This window comes from Periplaneta americana, chromosome 6 (genome assembly GCF_040183065.1).
Source record: "Periplaneta americana isolate PAMFEO1 chromosome 6, P.americana_PAMFEO1_priV1, whole genome shotgun sequence".
Taxonomy (NCBI): domain Eukaryota; kingdom Metazoa; phylum Arthropoda; class Insecta; order Blattodea; family Blattidae; genus Periplaneta; species Periplaneta americana.
The window spans coordinates 159,790,571-159,810,233 of record NC_091122.1 but is presented as its reverse complement, the minus strand read 5'-3'; the positions used below and the strand labels follow the sequence as shown (position 1 = coordinate 159,810,233).

The window sequence follows — 19,663 nt, the reverse complement described above, 5'->3', positions numbered from 1 at the left end:
CAGAGAGTTCCATTTTTTCCCTTGAGATTGTGTTATCAAATTTTGTTTGTTGAAGTCTAAGTATGTAGATTTAATAAATCTTTTCACAGAGTAATACGTAGATTTAGTAACAGGTCTGTAAGCAGCAGTGCTGCCCTTCTTTGCTAAAGCATCCGCATTCTCGTTTCCCAGGATTCCACAATGGGAAATACAATTCTTTTATTGAGTGTTATTAATTGAGAGAGCATTTTAGTTATTTCTGCTGTTTGAGATGAAGGTGTGTGTCTAGAGACGATTGATAGAATAGCTGCTTTGGAGTCTGACAATTTAACTGCATCTTTAAATTTTGATGTGGCATAGAAGATTCCTGAGATTTCACTTATTGCAATGATTTCTCCATCAAAACTTGTTGTTCCATATCCAGGAGATCTATAAAGTGAGAAAGACAGCATGTAACACCTGCACCTGCATCTTGTTCCCTGGAGATCAAGGATCCGTCAGTGTATAAATGAAGCCAGTTTTGTGGAAGGTACCTAATATTAATTGTCTCTAAAGACAATTGTTTCATTATTTCAGTGTTTACTTATGAAACAATGTAAAATTCCTCTGCAAACCGAAAAGTTATATTTGTTAGGATCATATTTTTGCACATTTAAAGGACAAAACTAAAATTCTTTCAGTCATAATTCATTGTTTTCTTAAACTGGCTGAGCATATAGGGAATTAAATCAATGGCTTTCATAAAACACGCTATGTATAAGACCTATTTATTACAAGCCTATTCTGACATATAGTGCTGAAACATGGAAATTTACAAAATGACAAATTAGTAAACTTCAGGCTGTAGACATAAGATTTCTGAGAGACAAGAATGGATTAAAAAAAAATTAGAAGTAGAAGTTGAAAATTTAGAGACATTCTTCTTCTTCTTATTGGGTTATTTTACGACGCTGTATCAACATCTAGGTTATTTAGCGTCTGAATGATATGAAGGTGATAATGCCAGTGAAATGAGTCCGGGGTCCAGCACCGAAAGTTACCCAGCATTTGCTTGTATTGGGTTGAGGGAAAACCCCGGAAAAAACCTCAACCAGGTAACTTTCCCCGACCGGGAATCGAACCCGGGCCACCTGGTTTCGCAGCCAGACGCGCTGACCGTTACTCCACAGGTGTGGACTAGAGACATTCTTGGAAGAACAATGATTGAGATGATTTGGTCATGTGAAAAGGATGGATGATGACAAATTACCCAAAAAAGTGCTGGAACCAATAGAAAGAGACCAAGAAGGAGGTGAATGGACTGGATTAAGAGGGACTATGAAAGAAGGGAAGAAGAATAGCATGGAGTAGATGAAATTCAACTGTGGAAGAAGAGGACACAAGTCAGAAGAAGAAGAGAATATGTCACGAAATTATAATTCTGTTTAATTTCTTAACATAAGCATGACAAGACAATGATTGACTAATATTATGATTGGGGATCATTTCTAAATAATGCTAAATAAATTCTTACTGTTAACGAACAGTTATTTGACAACTGTATTAACTGGCATCTGTGAAATTGGTAATAGGCCTACAGAGATGGTATTCTGGCGAAAGAGACCAAGGATTCGTCATAGATTACTTTGCTTTATAGTTATTTTTCGACGCTTTATCAACATCTTAGGTTATTTAGCATCTGAATGAGTTGGTGATAATGCTAGTGAAATGAGTCTGGGGTCCAGCACCGAAAGTTACCCAGCATTTGCTCATATTGGGCTGAGAGAAAACCCCGGAAAAAACCTCAACCAGGTAACTTTTCCCGACCGGGAATCGAACCTGGGCCACCTGGTTTCGCGGCCAGACGCGCTAACCATTACTCCACAGGTGTGGACGCTTTATAGTTAAGAAAAACCTCAGGGGTGGGGGGGGGAGAAGAGAAAACAACCAGGTAATCAGCTCTAGAGGGCTTCAAACCCATGCCTGGTTACAGGCTACCTTCTTACCCATGAGTCATGCCAGTAATCTTCTTTATTAACCAACACATAATACTTACTTAAAGAACTTATCAAACATTCGGTCATTGACTTGTTTAGGACCAGTTCCATACAGTTTGCAAACCTCTTCTTGCTCAGGGCAGTACGAGTACAGTGCTCTGAACTGACAGCCCGCATCTCGAAAGAGTATGAGGAAGTGTTTGCTCTCTGAGCGTGCTATCTCTTCCAGAACTCTTCGCTTTGCCTCTTTATTCACTACTCCTGGGAATACACAGTATTCCACTGCATTCAGCATTATGCCTCGGTTTGATTTGGTTGCTGGCTGTTTGTATAATCGTGGACCTAAAAAAATGGACAGTCACATTAACAGAATTAATATAAGTGGTTATGATAGACATGAATCAAACAAAAGGACATCAAAACTTTGATTTCAATAATGTGTACGAAAAAAATAGAACACAGATTCTTTGATTTTATTTACATAAATTAGGACAACAGTGCAATTATGAAGCAATCTACTTATGACCTTCATTTCTGAAGGAAAAAAATTTATCAATGTTAGTCACTATGGTTTGACAGTCTGCATATGGACATATCCTGCTTTACAGTAATGTGAGGGAGATAATAGCTTCTGCTTCTCTTCCTGAAAACTATACTATACTGTCTCAATATAGCAGATTTCAGTTTTGTATACATATTTTAAATACCCTGCTAAAATCCTAATATATATATAACTTGCATTTTTATTTCATGTATTGTTGGCTGTAGATTTTATGTAACATATGTATATCACTTTGTCCTGCACCGTGGTGTCGTGGTCTAAGGCATCCTGCCTAGCACTCGCATTACAGAATCCGCGCTGGTTTGGGTCCTCATGGGGGAAGAAATTTTCTCATGAAATTTCGGCCAGTGTATGGGACCGGTGCCCACCCAGCATGCACTTGGAGAGGTACGATAGGTAGCAAAATCCGGTTGCGAATGCCAGCTATAATGGTTGGGGATCGTGCTAACCACACGATACCTCCATTCTGGTTGGATGATCGTCCACCTCTGCTTCGGCATGTGGGCGTGAGGCCAGCAGCTGGTTGGTCGGTCTAGGCCCTTCACGGGCTGTAGCGCCACGGATTATTATTATGAATTCTGAACATGTTGGTTGGAAATGCAGTATTATGCAAAGTGTATCATTTTGCATGAATATAATCTTTGTCCTATGTTCTTTTTAGCAAGAATGTTCAATTAATTCTATAAACTTCATAATTACAGGTGTAGGCAGCAGAAACTGAAAGTTTATCTGGAAAAAAACTGAAGATGTTCCAGAACTTGAACAATTTGCAGACGATAAATTATTGAGAAAAACAAAACAAACTAAAGCTAAGAAGTTTCTCAAATCTTTTTAATTGTACTGTGTACTATATGTACATTTTACTGTAAATATTAAAATTTTTTTATTTACATGATTTCTTTGTGTTATAATTTTAAAACTGAATGAGTATATTATTTGTAGTTTTGTAGAGGCATAATGGGTTTCTTGAGTTTGTTGAATCTTACGTGGACTGTAAACAGGAAATGAAATGTAAGATATATTGTGAAATAACTCTATTTGGATAAAGTTTGACTTCTTCACTGTACCGTAACATATGTGCTTTCCAAAATAAAGTATAGAAGCATCCCCATCTAGTGGGTAATGCGCCGAAGTTTGTAGTTCTTTCAGTCGCCATGAAAGTGTTGCCCTTGATGCATCACAGAAGGAGAACTAACACTGTATGATGATGATTAACAGAGCAATGGTAGAATGTCAGTAGGGGAAACAGGGGTAGGCTACCCTGCGAAAATCTAGCACCAAACACCATCTTTGTCCACCATAAATTCCAGTTGGACTTGCTGGGGTTCGAACCCAGGTTACCAGCATGGAAAGTTGATGATTTAGCCAATGAATGCAAGTAATTAGGTATGTATATATAAAAGGGTAACAACATATCTATAACCTTTTTTTTTTCTCTTATATAATGATTCTTTATTAATATATAAGTCATAGAAACGTTAGTACATATTTTCACAATGAAAATATTATGTGATATTGCTTTGGCCTACAGTGCAACAGAGTGGTCACTATATTTTTTTTCAATTTACCTTTTAACTGCTGATTCTTTTACAAATTATTTTGTAGGCTGAATATACAATGTGAGTCAGGATGAAATGTACATAGTTTGAGGGGTGATAATATTGGTGATTCTGAACAAAAAAAATGTATATGAACATACAACTTGAAACGATTAGTTAACCACTCATTTAAGAATGAGTTTCTCTCAGATCTTCAAATAAAGAGTGATGGCAAGAACTGGGATGGTCTTGTTGACAAGTCAGAGATACTTCCTGATCATTCCCGTAAAGAGATTGTAGCTGCCGTAAGGATTGCCACAGCACACGACTGCCTGGCGGAATATTTATATAAACTGGGTATTTTACCATCATTTCAGTGTGTCATTTTTAATGAGGAAAATTCTATTATAAATTGGGAACATTTAAATGTTTCTAAAAAACTTGAAATTTTAAATCCTCTATGGAGACTTTGTACTGGTCTGTCAGAAACCAAATGATGTTGAATCAATCTGGTTGAGCATTAAATAAATACATACATACATAAGTACATACATATGTCCTGTTCTTAACAGTTCTGGAGAAAACTAATGGAAACAATGAGGAACAGGAAAACTGCAGGTGATAGTAAATTAAAACATTGCTACCTTATGTTTTGTTTAATTGTGTACTTTTCTTTACAGAACCATGTTCAAAAAGTTCACTTCAATGCACTTTGCAGTTCTTGTATACAGCTGCTGTGTCGCTGATCTGAACTAATTCGGACATTACTTTACTTGAGCACAAGCATGTAAAATGTGAGTGAGAAGTTCCTCCCTTGTTTCCACTTTGCGCTTGTAGACTTCGCTCTTAAGTCAACCCCACATATAGCAATCCAATGGAGTAAAGTCGGGTGACCGCGGTGGCCAAGAAACGACTCCATCGCGACCGATCCAACACCCAGGATACGTTTCATTGATCCTATTGCAACCTAATGTCGTTTTGATTGCGTCCACATGTGAGTGCTGATGAAGGACATGAGACTGACACCCGAGATTTTCAAACAGCTGTATGTCAGATACTGTTAAGAACATGGCATATGTTCATATAAACTTTTTTTGTTCAAAATCACCAATATTATCACCCCTCACACCATGCACTTTTCCTCCTAACTCACCCTGTATACATGAAACTTGGGGAATATATTCTTAACATATCAAACTAAATTACGAGTTAAAACCATGTTCAGAGATTCCATTCTAGGCTTTGTTTCTATTGCATCACCCGAGCCTTCAGAGTGACAGTCGATGCAAGAATACGTAATGAATTTGTACTCCATTACTCTGACGACATAAGCTGTGAAATGGTTAAATCTAACACAATCGTTTCACCAGGGTGGTCAAAACAATTTCACTTCAAATCAATACAAGTCTTCAGAATGTAATGCTAACCTGTGTACTCCATCATGGAACTTGGTGTTGAACTTATGTCACTAGAACCATCATCAAAGACTCGACGTTTTGTCATAAGTCCAGGAGGTAACGAACCAGGCCCTGAAACAAATTGAGCACATACACTCTTTCTCATTACGTGAAAAAATGATCAGTGGCTAATAATTACATTTAGTACTCAACAAAGATTAATTTGTAGTTGGATGTTGAATCTAATGTCTCTGTCTAAAACCTTTTTCAAGAGTTTTCTGCAATAGAATAAGTTCGAAACGTAATTTGAGTTTGTAAGAAACTTCTTCAGGGCCACAAACAATTCAGACATTCTGAATTCCCTAAGGCAAGCCAAGACAGGATTGTTGTGTATTGACAAAGAGCAGTCATAACTAGAGAAAGCATTCCTGATTAACCCGTAAGTGGTGAGGTATTTTTCTAGTTTCGTAACTGGTGAGGTGGGGATTGACTTACCCCAACTTAGAAACTTGTATCGTAGCACTCAGATAATCAAACTGAATTTTTAATTTATATAATCAAGTACTTTTGTTTGTTTTAACTAGGTTTTCTTCAAAATTAGGGAAGCAGGCAGCATAATAAGCAATGAAAAAAAATATTTTTCCGCACATCCACCTGGCGCAGGCTCCTTTTCTTACAATGACTGGGGTACTCACAGCCACCACCTCACCAATTACGGGTTAACAATCGTTCACTAAAGTGAAAACAGTCTGGGACCACTTTTTGGTAACAGCTACATGCGTGAAATTTTCAATTTCAAAGTAGTGACTACGGAATCAGCTTTCCACAAAATTTTTATGCTGAGCACAGCACTACAGTAGCAACATGAGAACAGGATTTTCAGAGTTCCAGTCACAGCATTTTTAACACACTGTTTTTATTGAAAACTTCTGCAGCAAATGCAAGCAGTGTTACCACCGAAATATGTCAGTAATACTTTATATTGTTTCCATATATTTCAGGGTACTTGTTACTAAATCTACGTATTACTATGTGAAAAGATTTATTAAATCTACATACTTAGAATTCAACAAAAAAAATTTGATAACACAATCTCAAGGGAAAAAATGGAACTCTCTGCAACATAATCCACAGTTAATTCCCGATTTACCACGAAAATCGTCTGTAGTTGCATTTAGATTGGCAACAGGCCATGATTGTTTGGCCAAACACCTGCATAGCATTGGAATATATCAGTCCCCTAACTGCCCATTGTGCAACTCAAACCAAGAAATGGATTCGGAACACCTTAAATCTGTGCTTCAGTGACTGACCATAACAATATCTTTGAAAAATATTGGAGTACAAGAGGTCAAATGACTCTATTGTCAAATGCCTGGCATTAGAAAACAACATATATTTCAGGGTTTGATGTGACGAAAATTAACAATTTGTGGCAGATGCTACATGTACAATGTAGACAGAATTAATGACACAAGTTATTTTGTAACTTTCCATAGTATAGTTTCAAAGAAGAGAGTTGTTAACATCGTTTATGAAATAGTGCTGATGATTATTGCAAAATGCATTGAAAAATCAACACATAGATGCAAAGTTGTGGCTAAACTGCGCCTGCAAAGCACAACTTTTGTAACTGCAGTAGAAAAGCTGTGCAGCAAAAGTAGCTACACTTCTTCTGAAGATAAATTGTTGTTGTTGTTTTCTAATGCCAGGCATTTGACAATAAAGTCATTTGCCTCTTGCACTCCAATATTTTTCAAAGATATTATCATGGTCAGCCACTGAAGCACAGATTTTGAGGTGTTTCGAATCCATTTCTTGGTTTGAGTTGCACAGTGGTCAGTTAGGGGACTGATATATTCCAATTCTATGCAAGTGTTTGGCCGAACAATCATGGCCTGTTGCCAATCTAAATGCAGCTACAGACGATTTGCGTGGTAAATGGGGAATTAACTGTGGATTATGATGCAGAGAGTTCCATTTTTTCTCTTGAGATTGTGTTATCAAATTTTGTTTGTTGAAGTCTAAGTATGTAGATTTAATAAATGTTTTCACAGAGTAATACGTAGATTTACTAACAGGTCTGTAAGTAACAGTGCTGAAGATAAATTAAAAACTATTAAAACTCACCTGATGGTGAAGGTAGATGCCGCATACTGCTCATGCCTGGCGACGGAGCTCGACGAGGTGGAGTGGCTCTTCCAAGACCAGAATCAGTGTCTGTGTAACGATACACTATGCTATCCTGGTCAGTACTGGAACCTATATGTTACAAATAAAGCATAATCAAACAATTTTATGAATTAAAATACCAGTGAATTATATTAGTAATTGAAACCACCAGAGCAAGTAATTGCAATTGTCATAAAAACTATAACAAGAATACACGTTATAAACTAAAGAATGCATATAACTACTATATTTATAACAATATATGAAGACTACAGGAAGAAAAGGGGGAATGTCAAGATTTTCAGGAGAGCTAATTTAAAGTTCAAAACTAATTTATTCAAGAAGTGTGTTACAAATGATAAATACCACCATGCATTTTGAAAGGTGGTTAATCTAGTAATCAATATGTTCAATATGTTTTATTTTCTTCTAACTATAAACTTCCAATTTTTACCATTATCTCAATTTTCACAAAAAAGTGACATTCCCCCTTTTCTTACTGTGGTCTTCATATACATTAAAATGAACTTCGACATCGTTCTTTGATTTATTGGATTATTTGAAATTATTTTTATTAGCCACAATGAATGAAAATTTCCCACGAACATATACACCACAGACAATGAACTGGCCACAGGATGGTATTTTAATAAACGAATAATATATGATATATGCAAATTAAATTGCATGAATAATACTTGACAATTATGTAGATTGGAAAATATATATTCCTACATAATTAAGGCAAGCTGAACTAAAGGGAGGGGCTACTCATCAATTAGCACAGGTCAGCTTGATGAGTTAATGACTGAATTTGGTATAATTTTCCTCTATTCAATACCTAATTCCCTCTTTACCCTTTCCTATCCAGTCCTCTGACTGAACTCTTACTTTCTTCGACCCCGACGGCATTAGAGCATTTGAGGTCTAGGGGTTCATTTCCCTTTCCTTCCTCCTCTTTCTACTTTTCTGTTCCTAATGCTGACCTGCTATGGTGCTAAAATCGTCCTCCAATGGCTTAAGGAGGGAAAGCTGGTGATCAACAAGATCTTCCAGCTAGGTCCAATGGACCCGTGACCAACAGCAGGTGTGGTCCTCCAGACATTCTGGGGGTTGTGTGTGAATGAAGTAGCCACCAAAACGTTAAAATATGGTGTTCACTTAAATCGGCTACAACTTGCCATTTTCGCCAAGAAATGGATTCGGAACACCTCAAAATCTGTGCTTCAGTGGCTGACCATGATAATATCTTTGAAAAATATTGGAGTGCAAGAGGTCAAATGACTTTGTTGTCAAACGCCTGGCATTAGAAAACAACAATATAACTGAGGCGCATTCACATTATGCTATAGTTTTTGTTTCACTTAATATCACAAGAAGGGCCAGCTTGATGGGTTATTCATATCAAATGTCGTAATGACAACTATCTATCATGGCTTATCGTAATCACCGAGCTTGATAGGCTCATAGTAAACCAATAATAATGAAAAAATAAATTAAATAAAAAGTGATCACTACTGGCTGTAACATTACTATTGTTGTAGATTTTGATGCAATAATAATAGTATTCTACATAAATACTTGATAAAAATGCATGTATAAATTATAATATAATATGAAGTTATATACTTAAATTATAGAATAACTGAAAATGAAATTTAATTTTCTTAAATAACTGCTATTCATTTAGCTTTCATTTCAAATTCAGGAGGAAAAACTTTCTATACACCGCACTGCAATGTTGAAAACACATGCCCTAGGGAAGTCCTATTTCAGTATTAAATCCTGAATTAAAATCACACAACATGATGGGCTATATTAAATTAATGCCATATACATGTTAGAGCAGGACTGTGTAAAAAAATTCTGTGTTAGTATGCGAAGGACAACCAGCACCAAAAGTAACAGAATATGTATCTAATGCACATAATGATTGCTTTCCAAGAATGTTGTATTTTAAAAATTTCGAAGAACTGAATTTTATGTAGTGTACTTTCTACCATATTTTTGGAACCTGGCAAAACATAACATATAGTATTCATAAGAAATTCAATTAATATGATATATAAATTTTAATATTATTTTTCAAGTGTTCTCAAGATCACGAAATAGTTGAATAACATTGTAAAATAATGTTTTATTGTTCACTGTTATGATAATTATTGATGTCATTAATGGATGCCATTTTGTAGTATAATCATTTACATACTGTACATACATACATACAGTGCAATTTTTTACAGTTGTTCATGTATAAGTCTGGATCAGCTTACTCAATATCCTAAAGATAAAACCTAATTATTTTCCCCCTACATAAGCTAGTGGATTATAGTGATTTCCTAGATACACGTTGAATTTTCTTTTATCAACTTTGTTTCGAATTTTGAGTATTGACAAATACGACAACTGGCAGTTATTTTCTAACTGTAATGTTGGTAGCAATAATTTTGGTTTGCAGTAAAGGCAACTGAAGAAATGGAAGCAACTAGCTTGTGAAATTTGAACGTAATTAATTAGTAATACCGATATAATATCAATACATAATTCAGTTGTGTTATGTTGCGTTGTGATTCCAATTCAACACTATTTTCAGGTAAGTGTAATTAAATAAGATATAACTTTTAGACCTACTTGATATGAAACATGCACGTGGCTAATGGACAGAAATGTAATTTATTTCTTAGTGTTCAGACTTTTATTAAAATGTCCAAGAGAGGAAATAGCATGGTAGCGATTTAGGAATATGTATTTTAAGTAGGCTAATACATTTCAAAGTATTCTGTTTTCGGAATTCGTATTAATCATTTCACGTGATCAAACAAAATACAGTTTTAGGTTAGGTCTTGTGAATCGTAAACTGTTTGGTCAAAGCAATGAATTTCATATTGTCAGACAAAATACATTTTAAAATTTGAGTATACTAATCTACTAATTACCAACATACAGCATATTCCGAATCTCACCGGTCCGGTGGCATCAATGACGTCACATTGCAGCGAAATATGGAACAAAACTGCTGGAAGGATCGATGGCTGTCATGGCGACTGTACAAGTTGTTGTTTGTGCTACGCTAGCAAAATTTTGCGAAATTTTCGTACTCCCATCTCGTTCAAAGAAAAGATAGCATAAACAATTTATTTCTTGAACCGGTAGTAATAACGGGTCCGTTGACATGTTCGCTCATAAGCCATTAACATATTGTTTTTACGTTGTGCTCATTACAAACACTACAGCAGAACTAAAGCAGAACACACCGCTATGACACAACAGTGCACGATGTTATTCGTCTGCTAATTCCCGCCCTATACAAGAACCAATCAGATTCACTGATGGCGGCTGATGGAGACTGCCACCACTTCTGCAAGTTGATGGCACCGGTGTGACACCGGTGGAGCATCAATGACGTCATCGGTGGAATTCGGAACACCGTGATGCCATCGGATTGCTCACTGGTAAGATTCGGAATACGCTCATAATGTGCGAGAGATCCAGGAGAAAAATATACTCTTTCACGAATTAATGAACCATTTAGAAAACATCTCCCAATATAAACATGAGATTTGATAAATAAGTAAATAAGCAAGACATTGTTATTGTTAATAATAATAATAAAATATTATTATTATTTCAGTACATGGCATTGTGACTACTCTCTTCGGTGATATCTGGTATTAGTTGGCAACACTGAAGAGATGGCCAAATTAGCCTTTTAGGAACTACTCTTACTTGATCCTCACTATAGTTACTGCATGCTCACTCTGGGCAAGCGATAGTGTAAGAACTGAAACTACAACATAAACTGCACAGAAAAAAAAATTCCTGACTATAGATTATGCAATGCATTAATAGAATTATGTGCTGTATGTGCTCTAACAACTAAAATTCTAGTGGATGTATATGTTGGTCCCAAGTCTGACTTTCATGCCAGATGGCTCATGCTTATGGACATCCAATTTACGTGAATGTTTTTTTTTTTCACAAATTCTGCTAAGTGAGTCAGAGAGTTAAAATGTTTAAAGGTATAAACGAGATTCGTTCTATAGGTACGTTTTACGATCGAAATTTGTCGGGAATTTTTCTCGTTTTTTCCGAATCTGGCAATTTTTTTGTGTTAGACGCGATTTTTTTAAACATTGCTGAATCATATATTCATCAATCACGAAATTCCATTATTTTATTTTGAACAATGAAACATTCAACGTAAGTACGAAAATGAGTTTGTCTTTCATGTTTTATGATATGGAAAGCATGGCTGCTCAGCTGTGAAAAATGAAAATCTGTGTGCCATGCACGGGCAATGCTTAGGTTTATATTGGAGTGTAGGCTTTCATGGCCGGCGTCAATAGTAAAATAGTTTTCCGGGCTATGAGGCCGGAAAACTTTTCTACTAATGCTTAGGTTTGTTACACACTAACACAATGAGAAATGTGTAAAATTTATATTTACCACATTTTCAGCAAAAGTACCCAACAAACGCTAAGGACTAATGTATTTTGATATTCAGCAGTCAAGCTGTCTGTCATAGTGTGCAAATAAATGTACATAGGCCTATTATTTTTTATATTCACGCGACTGTTCTACATCTAATGTGTAACTGGCCTATACCGGGGAAGCCTGCAGGGGAGTGAGTGTTTTATTACCAATTTTTTAAAAGTGATTTCCATGTTTTAAATTCAAACTTTTTCTTCACGGTTTACATGTTTAAATAACTTTTTTTTTACGAACTGCCATCTTTACTTTTTAACTTTGCTTTAGAATATGCCATTAGGAAAGTTCAGGATAACAGGCAGGGTTTGGAATTGAACGGGTTACAACAGATTCTTGTCTATGCGGATAACATGAATATGTTAGGAGAAAATCCACAAACAATTAGGGAAAACACCGAAATTTTACTTCAAGCAAGTAAAGCAATTGGTTTGGAAGTAAATCTTGAAAGGACAAAGTATATGATTATGTCTCGTGATCAGAATATTGTACGAAATGGAAATATAAAAATTGGAGATTTATCCTTCGAAAAGGTGGAAAAATTCAAATATCTTGGAGCAACAGTAACAAATATAAATGACACTCGGGAGGAAATTAAATGCAGAATAAATATGGGAAATGCCTGTTATTATTCGGTTGAGAAGCTTTTACCATCTAGTCTGCTGTCAAAAAATCTGAAAGTTAGAATTTATAAAACAGTTATATTACCAGTTGTTGTGTATGGTTGTGAAACTTGGACTCTCACTCTGAGAGAGGAATAGAGATTAAGGGTGTTTGAGAATAAGGTTCTTAGGAAAATATTTGGGGCTAAGAGGGATGAAGTTACAGGGGAATGGAGAAAGTTACACAACGCAGAACTGCATGGATTGTATTCTTGACCTGACATAATTAGGAACATTAAATCCAGACGTTTGAGATGGGCAGGGCATGTAGCACGTATGGGTGAATCCAGAAATGCATATGCATATGTTAGTTGGGACACCGGAGGGAAAAAGACCTTTGGGGAGGCCGAAACGTAGATGGGAGGATAATATTAAAATGGTTTGAGGGAGGTGGGATATGATGATAGAGACTGGATTAACTGTGCACAGGAGAGAGACCGATGGCGGGCTTATGTGAGGGTGGCAATGAATCTTCGGGTTCCTTAAAAGCCATTTGTAAGTAAGTTGTAAGTAACGAACTGCAGTAGTTTTGTCCCTTCTCATGTGATGTAACATCAAGTGACTGGTGGTTTACATGTTCAACTATAAGAACTGCACTGTATTAACTATCCATACATGACACGCATAATTTCAGTTATTCTTTAATGTCAGTTTGCCTGTTATACATCCTTATCATTTTCTCAGTATATTACTGATCGTGATAACTACTAATTACAATCATTATGCAATTAAATACAAAATATTCATTAGTTTTAGTTACTGAATCAATGGAATCTACTCTTCAAACATTTATTTTAAGTATTTCAGTTACTAGAGGCATAATGTAGCAAAGAAATTGTAAATTGTGTTGAATATTCAAAATGGTGAAATGCCACAGCTGAAAAATTTCAATACCATGACTTTTATCTTCGAATATCTTTGAATGAATGGATGATGGGACAAGTCCGGCAAGCATAGCTCACTTGTACAGGCCATTTGAGATATCTCCAGAGTTGAATTTACCTCGAATCTACAACACGAACTTTCCAACTTACTTGCCATCTGAAGGAAACTTACTAACTACTGAGAACGACATCTCTGGACGAAAAATGAGTGAAATAAAGTTAAAACTGTCCCTATTACAAGCCATGGAGGACTACAGGGAAGTGGTAGATTGAAGTTCCTGCCTTTGCTGACAACCAGCATTAGCAACACTGTACAGATATCAGTCTTATGTATTTGCTGCGAGTCAGAAAAAACAGAAAATACATTTACACAACATACCCAAGCGCAATTTCATGTATCTAATAATGATTAAATTACACAAAATAAGTAAAAATGTTCTCTTTCGTGACTTTATTATTATTATTATTATTATTATTATTGGATTGTGAAGTATAAAGACATAAAAAAATTAAGATATTATGTAAACATTTCCTAACAAATGTAGAAGAGATGAAGAAGAAGAATAAGAAGATGGCAAGTAGAATCTCTAAAATACAAATATGATCAAAATTCTTCTATGATATTAACATCAGTTACTAAATCTTTATGCATATCTTCCATTTAACGAAGATTTTGATGCTCAATGAAATTGGTCATAATTCAAACACCTAAACAAACACAAAGAGCAAATAATTAATGCAAACACTACAGTATTGCTATACAAATCTCTTTCTATTGAAATTAAAATGCAATGGAACTAAATAATAACGTAGAAAAGTGTTCACTGAACCTAAGTTGTATAATAAAAATGCTTTTAACAGCCTCCAGTTATTAAAATATATCTACAGCTTCACAGAGACAATAATATAATTATGTTCGGAAATGTTTGAATAATGTATCAGTTGTTCTTTCCTGATGACAAGTGAATGCAGGTTCTGCAGACTGAAAAGTTCATTCCATTCACTACCATACGGACTCACTATCATTGAAACCTAATCTAACATTAGCTGCAACTAGAATTTCTTTGGACTTTACTACTTCTTATAAAGACTAGAAATTATCAATCTTAATACCGAAATGTTTCAAGAATAATACAGAGAAACATTAATTGTACACATTAAGTGAGTCACGTACAGTCTTAGAAAAAAGTTTTGTTGTACAGATACTTTATAAGTCCCAGAAAGGAGGCAGTGCGCACGATCAGAGGACGTGCGACCTGGGTGACAAGAAGACGACTACTGGGTGTTCATTTCAAAGTGTGTCATGATGTCACTGTTGTGAGTCAGCGATTTGAAGTGAGTTTCAGCTTTTATGTCAGAGAAGTTGCCTTCGAAACCGACATCAAGCACTTCTTTCTATCCCTCATCATAGAACGTCTCTATACTCATCCTCCTACACTGTAGAAATACCTCGTCTCTGGAATTCGCTACCTAATGATGTCAGGGACTGCCGGACTTTATCACAATTCAAAATTAAATTGGAAAATTTTGTCTTGTTTAATGCTTTTTAGATATTGCTAGAAGTGTTGATTTGTGTTTTTCTTACTCATGATTAAAATCGCAAGTTTCTTGTTTATGTTAGTTAATTAGGATACAATTAATCATACTTAATCACTCATTTAAAGTTTGTGTGACTGCAACCTGTGTATATTTTTGTGTGACTTTACTTCGTTTATAGTGTTTTTTTCTCCTTTTATTTCTGTTATTGTATTTGTATTCCTGGTGTTGTGGAAGAGAAGGCCTGATGGCCTTAACTACACCAGAATAAATAAATATTAATCAAGGCGTTCAATCTGAACTTGAGAACGTGTATGGTATAACTTGAAGGTCGTAGCAACAGATGGCGGTCTATATGGTCTGTGAGCTACCATAACCTCTTTCGAACTGTGTTTTGTGCGGGCAAGTCATACGCAGGGTATTTGTTATCATTGGTTGTGTACGGCAACATTCCACAACATAAATAAAATGCTCCGTGTCCATGTTGAGCGTCGAAGTTAATGTCAACAAATACGTAATAATCGTCTTGACCCTCTCCTCATATTCCGACAGTAAGAAAAAAAATCACCTCGGTACGTGTTTCCAAACAGTCCACATTCCTGCCACCAGAGGCAGTACCGTATGTATCGGTAAATACTCTTCAGAATGAATACCGTACTTGCCAGACAACTTCTCTGGCACACAGGTAATACGCCTTTGCGGAAGTGTAGGGAGATTGAATTCTCTAGGCTCATCGGCTAGCTACATAATGGCGTACAGCGAGCCATGACACACTTTGAACTGAACACCCAGTAGTTGAGGTAATAAAATTAGTTTAGTTTCATTGTATGTCTGATCAAGTGCACTGCCTCCTTTCTGGGGCTTCTAAAGTATCTGTGCGACAATACTTTTTTCTAAGACTGTACTTTTTACCTATAAAAATTTAAAGATATATATATGGTAGTGGAGTACATGAAATACATAAACAGTATGATTTATTTCTTCAAGACTCAGTTTATTACTGAAGCACACATACATAAAGATTAATGTGCAAAAATGAAAACCCTGATATCATAAACGAATTTATTCCGATTTTCTATAATCTGTCATTCTCACCAAAAACTCAGGAAGTGTGAGACATTACCTTCTGGTTAAAACAAATGTCAAAATAAAACAAATAGTATTACTTGGAGATGAATTACAAAGGGGTGAACGAAGTTCAAAATACATTTAAAAAAAATGATATAAGCACATGGCGTCAGAATTTCAAGACAACCTTGCTCTGTGGGCTGTGACTGTCTAGAGAACGTTCAGGCTCATATTGGAAAATCAAGTTTGATAATTCCTAGTCAAGTTAAAAATTATACGCTACAAGGGAATAATCATTCACTAACATTGAAGCTGCAAAAGAAATGGTACCTAATGTAATTGTGCTGCCTCTTAGTTAACACACACTAAGCACAGGTTGTTAGTATTACAAGAACTATACATATTCACACGACACTAAATCTTGCCTCACTCAATATATACAAACAAGAATTAACTTATACATAAAGAGAAAAAATAATAATAAATAACATTCTTATACTTAGATAGTGTTAAGTATTACTGTCTTGAAAAAATATAATATAGTATAACAAATGATTTAATGTTATGTACAAGGCAGACCTGCATGTATTAGATAATTGTTCATTCACTCCAAATAAGATTCTGGTAGCTTACATTACATTTCTTCTGTGGAAACATGGAGTAGTACATGATATTCCTCAATTTTTAGCCTAAATAATAGTGGCGCATAACTTCGTACCTATGAACATAATCTCTCTTTTCATCAAGAACTATATAAATGAGGTTAGAAAAAAATTGCATGTGTTAAACTACATACAGTACAACCTTGATTATCCACTTTAATGGACAGGACATAATTAATAGTTAATCGGAAGAAGTGGATAATCAATATTATCAATTTTAATGAAGTTAAATCTATCTGATGCCATTCATGTGTACTACTATAAGCAGTAACATAACCTGCTGCCACGAAGTCAAAAGGAGAATAGCAATGGCAAAGGAAGCTTTTAATAGAAAAAGGAGCATCTTCTGTGGACCTCTGGAAAAATAATTAAAGAAGAAACTAGTGCAGTGCTTTGTGTGGAGTGTAGCATTATGTGGGGCAGAGACAGGGACATAACAATGAAGTGAAGAGAAGCGAACAGAAGCATTTGAAATGTGGATATGGAGAAGGATTTTTTTTTAGTTGGTTATTTAACGACGCTGTATCAACTACGAGGTTATTTAGCATCGATGAGATTGGTGATAGCGAGACTGTATTTGGCGAGATGAGGCCGAGGATTCGCCATAGATTACCTGGCATTCATCTTACAGTTGGGGAAAACCTCGGAAAAAACCCAACCAGGTAATCAGCCCAAGCGGGCATTGAACCCGCGCTCGAGTGCAACTCCAGATCGGCAGACAAGTGCCTTAACCGACTGAGCCACGCTGGTGGCTATATGGAGAAGGATGGAGCGTGTGAAATGGACAGACAGAATAAGAAACGAAGCTGTGTTGAAAAGAGTGGGTGAAGAAAGAATGATGCTGAAACTGATCAGGAAGAGAAAAAGGAATTGGTTGGGTCACTGGCTGAGAAGAAACTGCCTTCTGAAGGCTGCACTGGAAGGAATGGTAAATGGAAGAAGATACCAGATGATACATGACATTAAGATGTATGGATCATATGAGGAGACTAAGGGGAAGGAAGAAAATAGGAAAGACTGGAGAATGCTGGGTTTGCAGTGAAAGATCTGCTCTTGGACAGAACACTATGCATGACTGAATGCCATTCAAGATGCTTCAAAACGATTTTTTTTTTCTGCACTTCTCTACAATTAATTTTCTTTTTTGTCCATTCTAAACTTTCGAATTATTAAAAATACTTGAACAAAAGGATGCGAAATGAAATTTTTATTACAGTTCAAAATCTGATAAGTAGACAAGAGCAGTGTAAGTCATTACTGTGAAGCTCTTAAAGAAAATTACACTTGGGGGGGCGGGGGGGGGGGAGGCGAAGAGTGATGGATAAACCATGGAATGGGTAACTGTGTGATTGATAATCGAGGTTCTACAGAATTTTTTCTGGTATATACATTTTACTAATTTTTCCATTCTTATTTGTGAAAATGACACGAAAAGTTGCTGGCTGCAGGTGGAAAAATTCTTTCGAATTAAGGTTCTCAAGTAATTAACGGGTTTTAATAAAACTGGATTTTGATATAACAATTAAATATCGAGTCCAACAAAGTTTTTCTAATGGAAGTCCCAAGAATGAGGTGCATAGTTTTTGGAGGAATAAGCCAATCTTCTACATACATGTAAGTCCAGATGCGAGTAACATTCAAACATTGTAAGTATAGAAAATCTAAAACATCAATAATACGAGTATATTTTCTACAAATTACCAAATGTGCTTTCTTTTACAACAGCAATATACAAAAAAAGGATGTGTATATACCCACATGAAGAAATTTAACAATATTGAAGAGTGCTAGGCAAGTCTTGTCGAGTGCAAATATATATAGTGACAGGGGAGGAAAAAGCAGCAGTTTATTTCCAAAACCACATTCAGCTGGATGCTCCAATATGATATTAATGCAGGAAGGTTTTGGAAACAAACACAATTAGGACAGAAAATGAGCTAGTTGCTGGTGCACAACCCGAACCGTCACCGGTAGCAGTTGCAATCATCACTGGCTGAAAGCCTCTAGAACAGAAAAGATACAAACAAAACCATCCACCACATTTTAGCTGCATGCTGGTTCCAGGGATGGATCAACTTCTTACCACACAGGTTCATCAGAGAGTTTGATTTCCGTCCCCTAAAGTTCCCCTGATAAGTAGGATATTTCGGCCGGCCTCTAATTCGACCTGGCTCTGATGTATCTGTAAGTATTTCACTTCTTGTAAGCAAAAGTACAAAAATATTAGATATTGCTATCTGCACTATTCTTAACTTACAAACTTGAGAGGAATTCAGCATTTTCCTCCTTTACAAAGGAAAATAACGACTGTAAAAAGAAAATAAATATAAGGTCTGTGGATAAGCTGTGGGGCTTCTACCATGTTGTCTTGGTGTTGGTGGCTGACGTTTCGACCGCTGTGTTGTGGTCATCTTCAGAGCAGTTGGATAACGAAATAGTCTGCAAGCTCGTATATATACTTACTTACTGGCTTTTAAGGAACCCAGAGGTTCATTGCCGCCCTCACATAAGCCCACCATTGGTCCCTATCCTGAGCAAGATTAATCCAGTCTCTACCATCATATCCCACCTCCCTCAAATCCATTTTAACATTATCTTCCCACCTACGTCTCGGCCTCCCCAAAGGTCTTTTTCCCTCCGGCCTCCCAACTAACACTCTATATGCATTTTTGGAATCGCCCATACGTGCTACACGTCCTGCCCATCTCAAATATCTGGATTTTATGTTCCTAATTATGTCAG

At 36.0% G+C, this 19,663-nt stretch overlaps 1 protein-coding gene across 7 annotated transcripts in view; it reads right to left on the bottom strand.

The window, feature by feature from the left end:
* The window catches only part of Patronin (calmodulin-regulated spectrin-associated protein patronin), a 242,515-nt gene that overhangs the window by 19,022 nt on the left and 203,830 nt on the right, over positions 1–19,663 (bottom strand). For 5 of the 7 annotated variants that reach the window (XM_069829423.1, XM_069829420.1, XM_069829419.1 and 2 more), the window contains 4 exons: positions 19,005–19,103; positions 7,583–7,714; positions 5,483–5,584; positions 2,015–2,297 (listed from right to left, as the gene is read on the bottom strand). In XM_069829423.1, the coding sequence (XP_069685524.1) occupies positions 2,015–2,297; positions 5,483–5,584; positions 7,583–7,714; positions 19,005–19,103 (616 nt within the window). The remainder of the gene's footprint in view (positions 1–2,014; positions 2,298–5,482; positions 5,585–7,582; positions 7,715–19,004; positions 19,104–19,663) is intronic. The other 2 variants (XM_069829425.1, XM_069829421.1) reach the window with 1 other exon arrangement.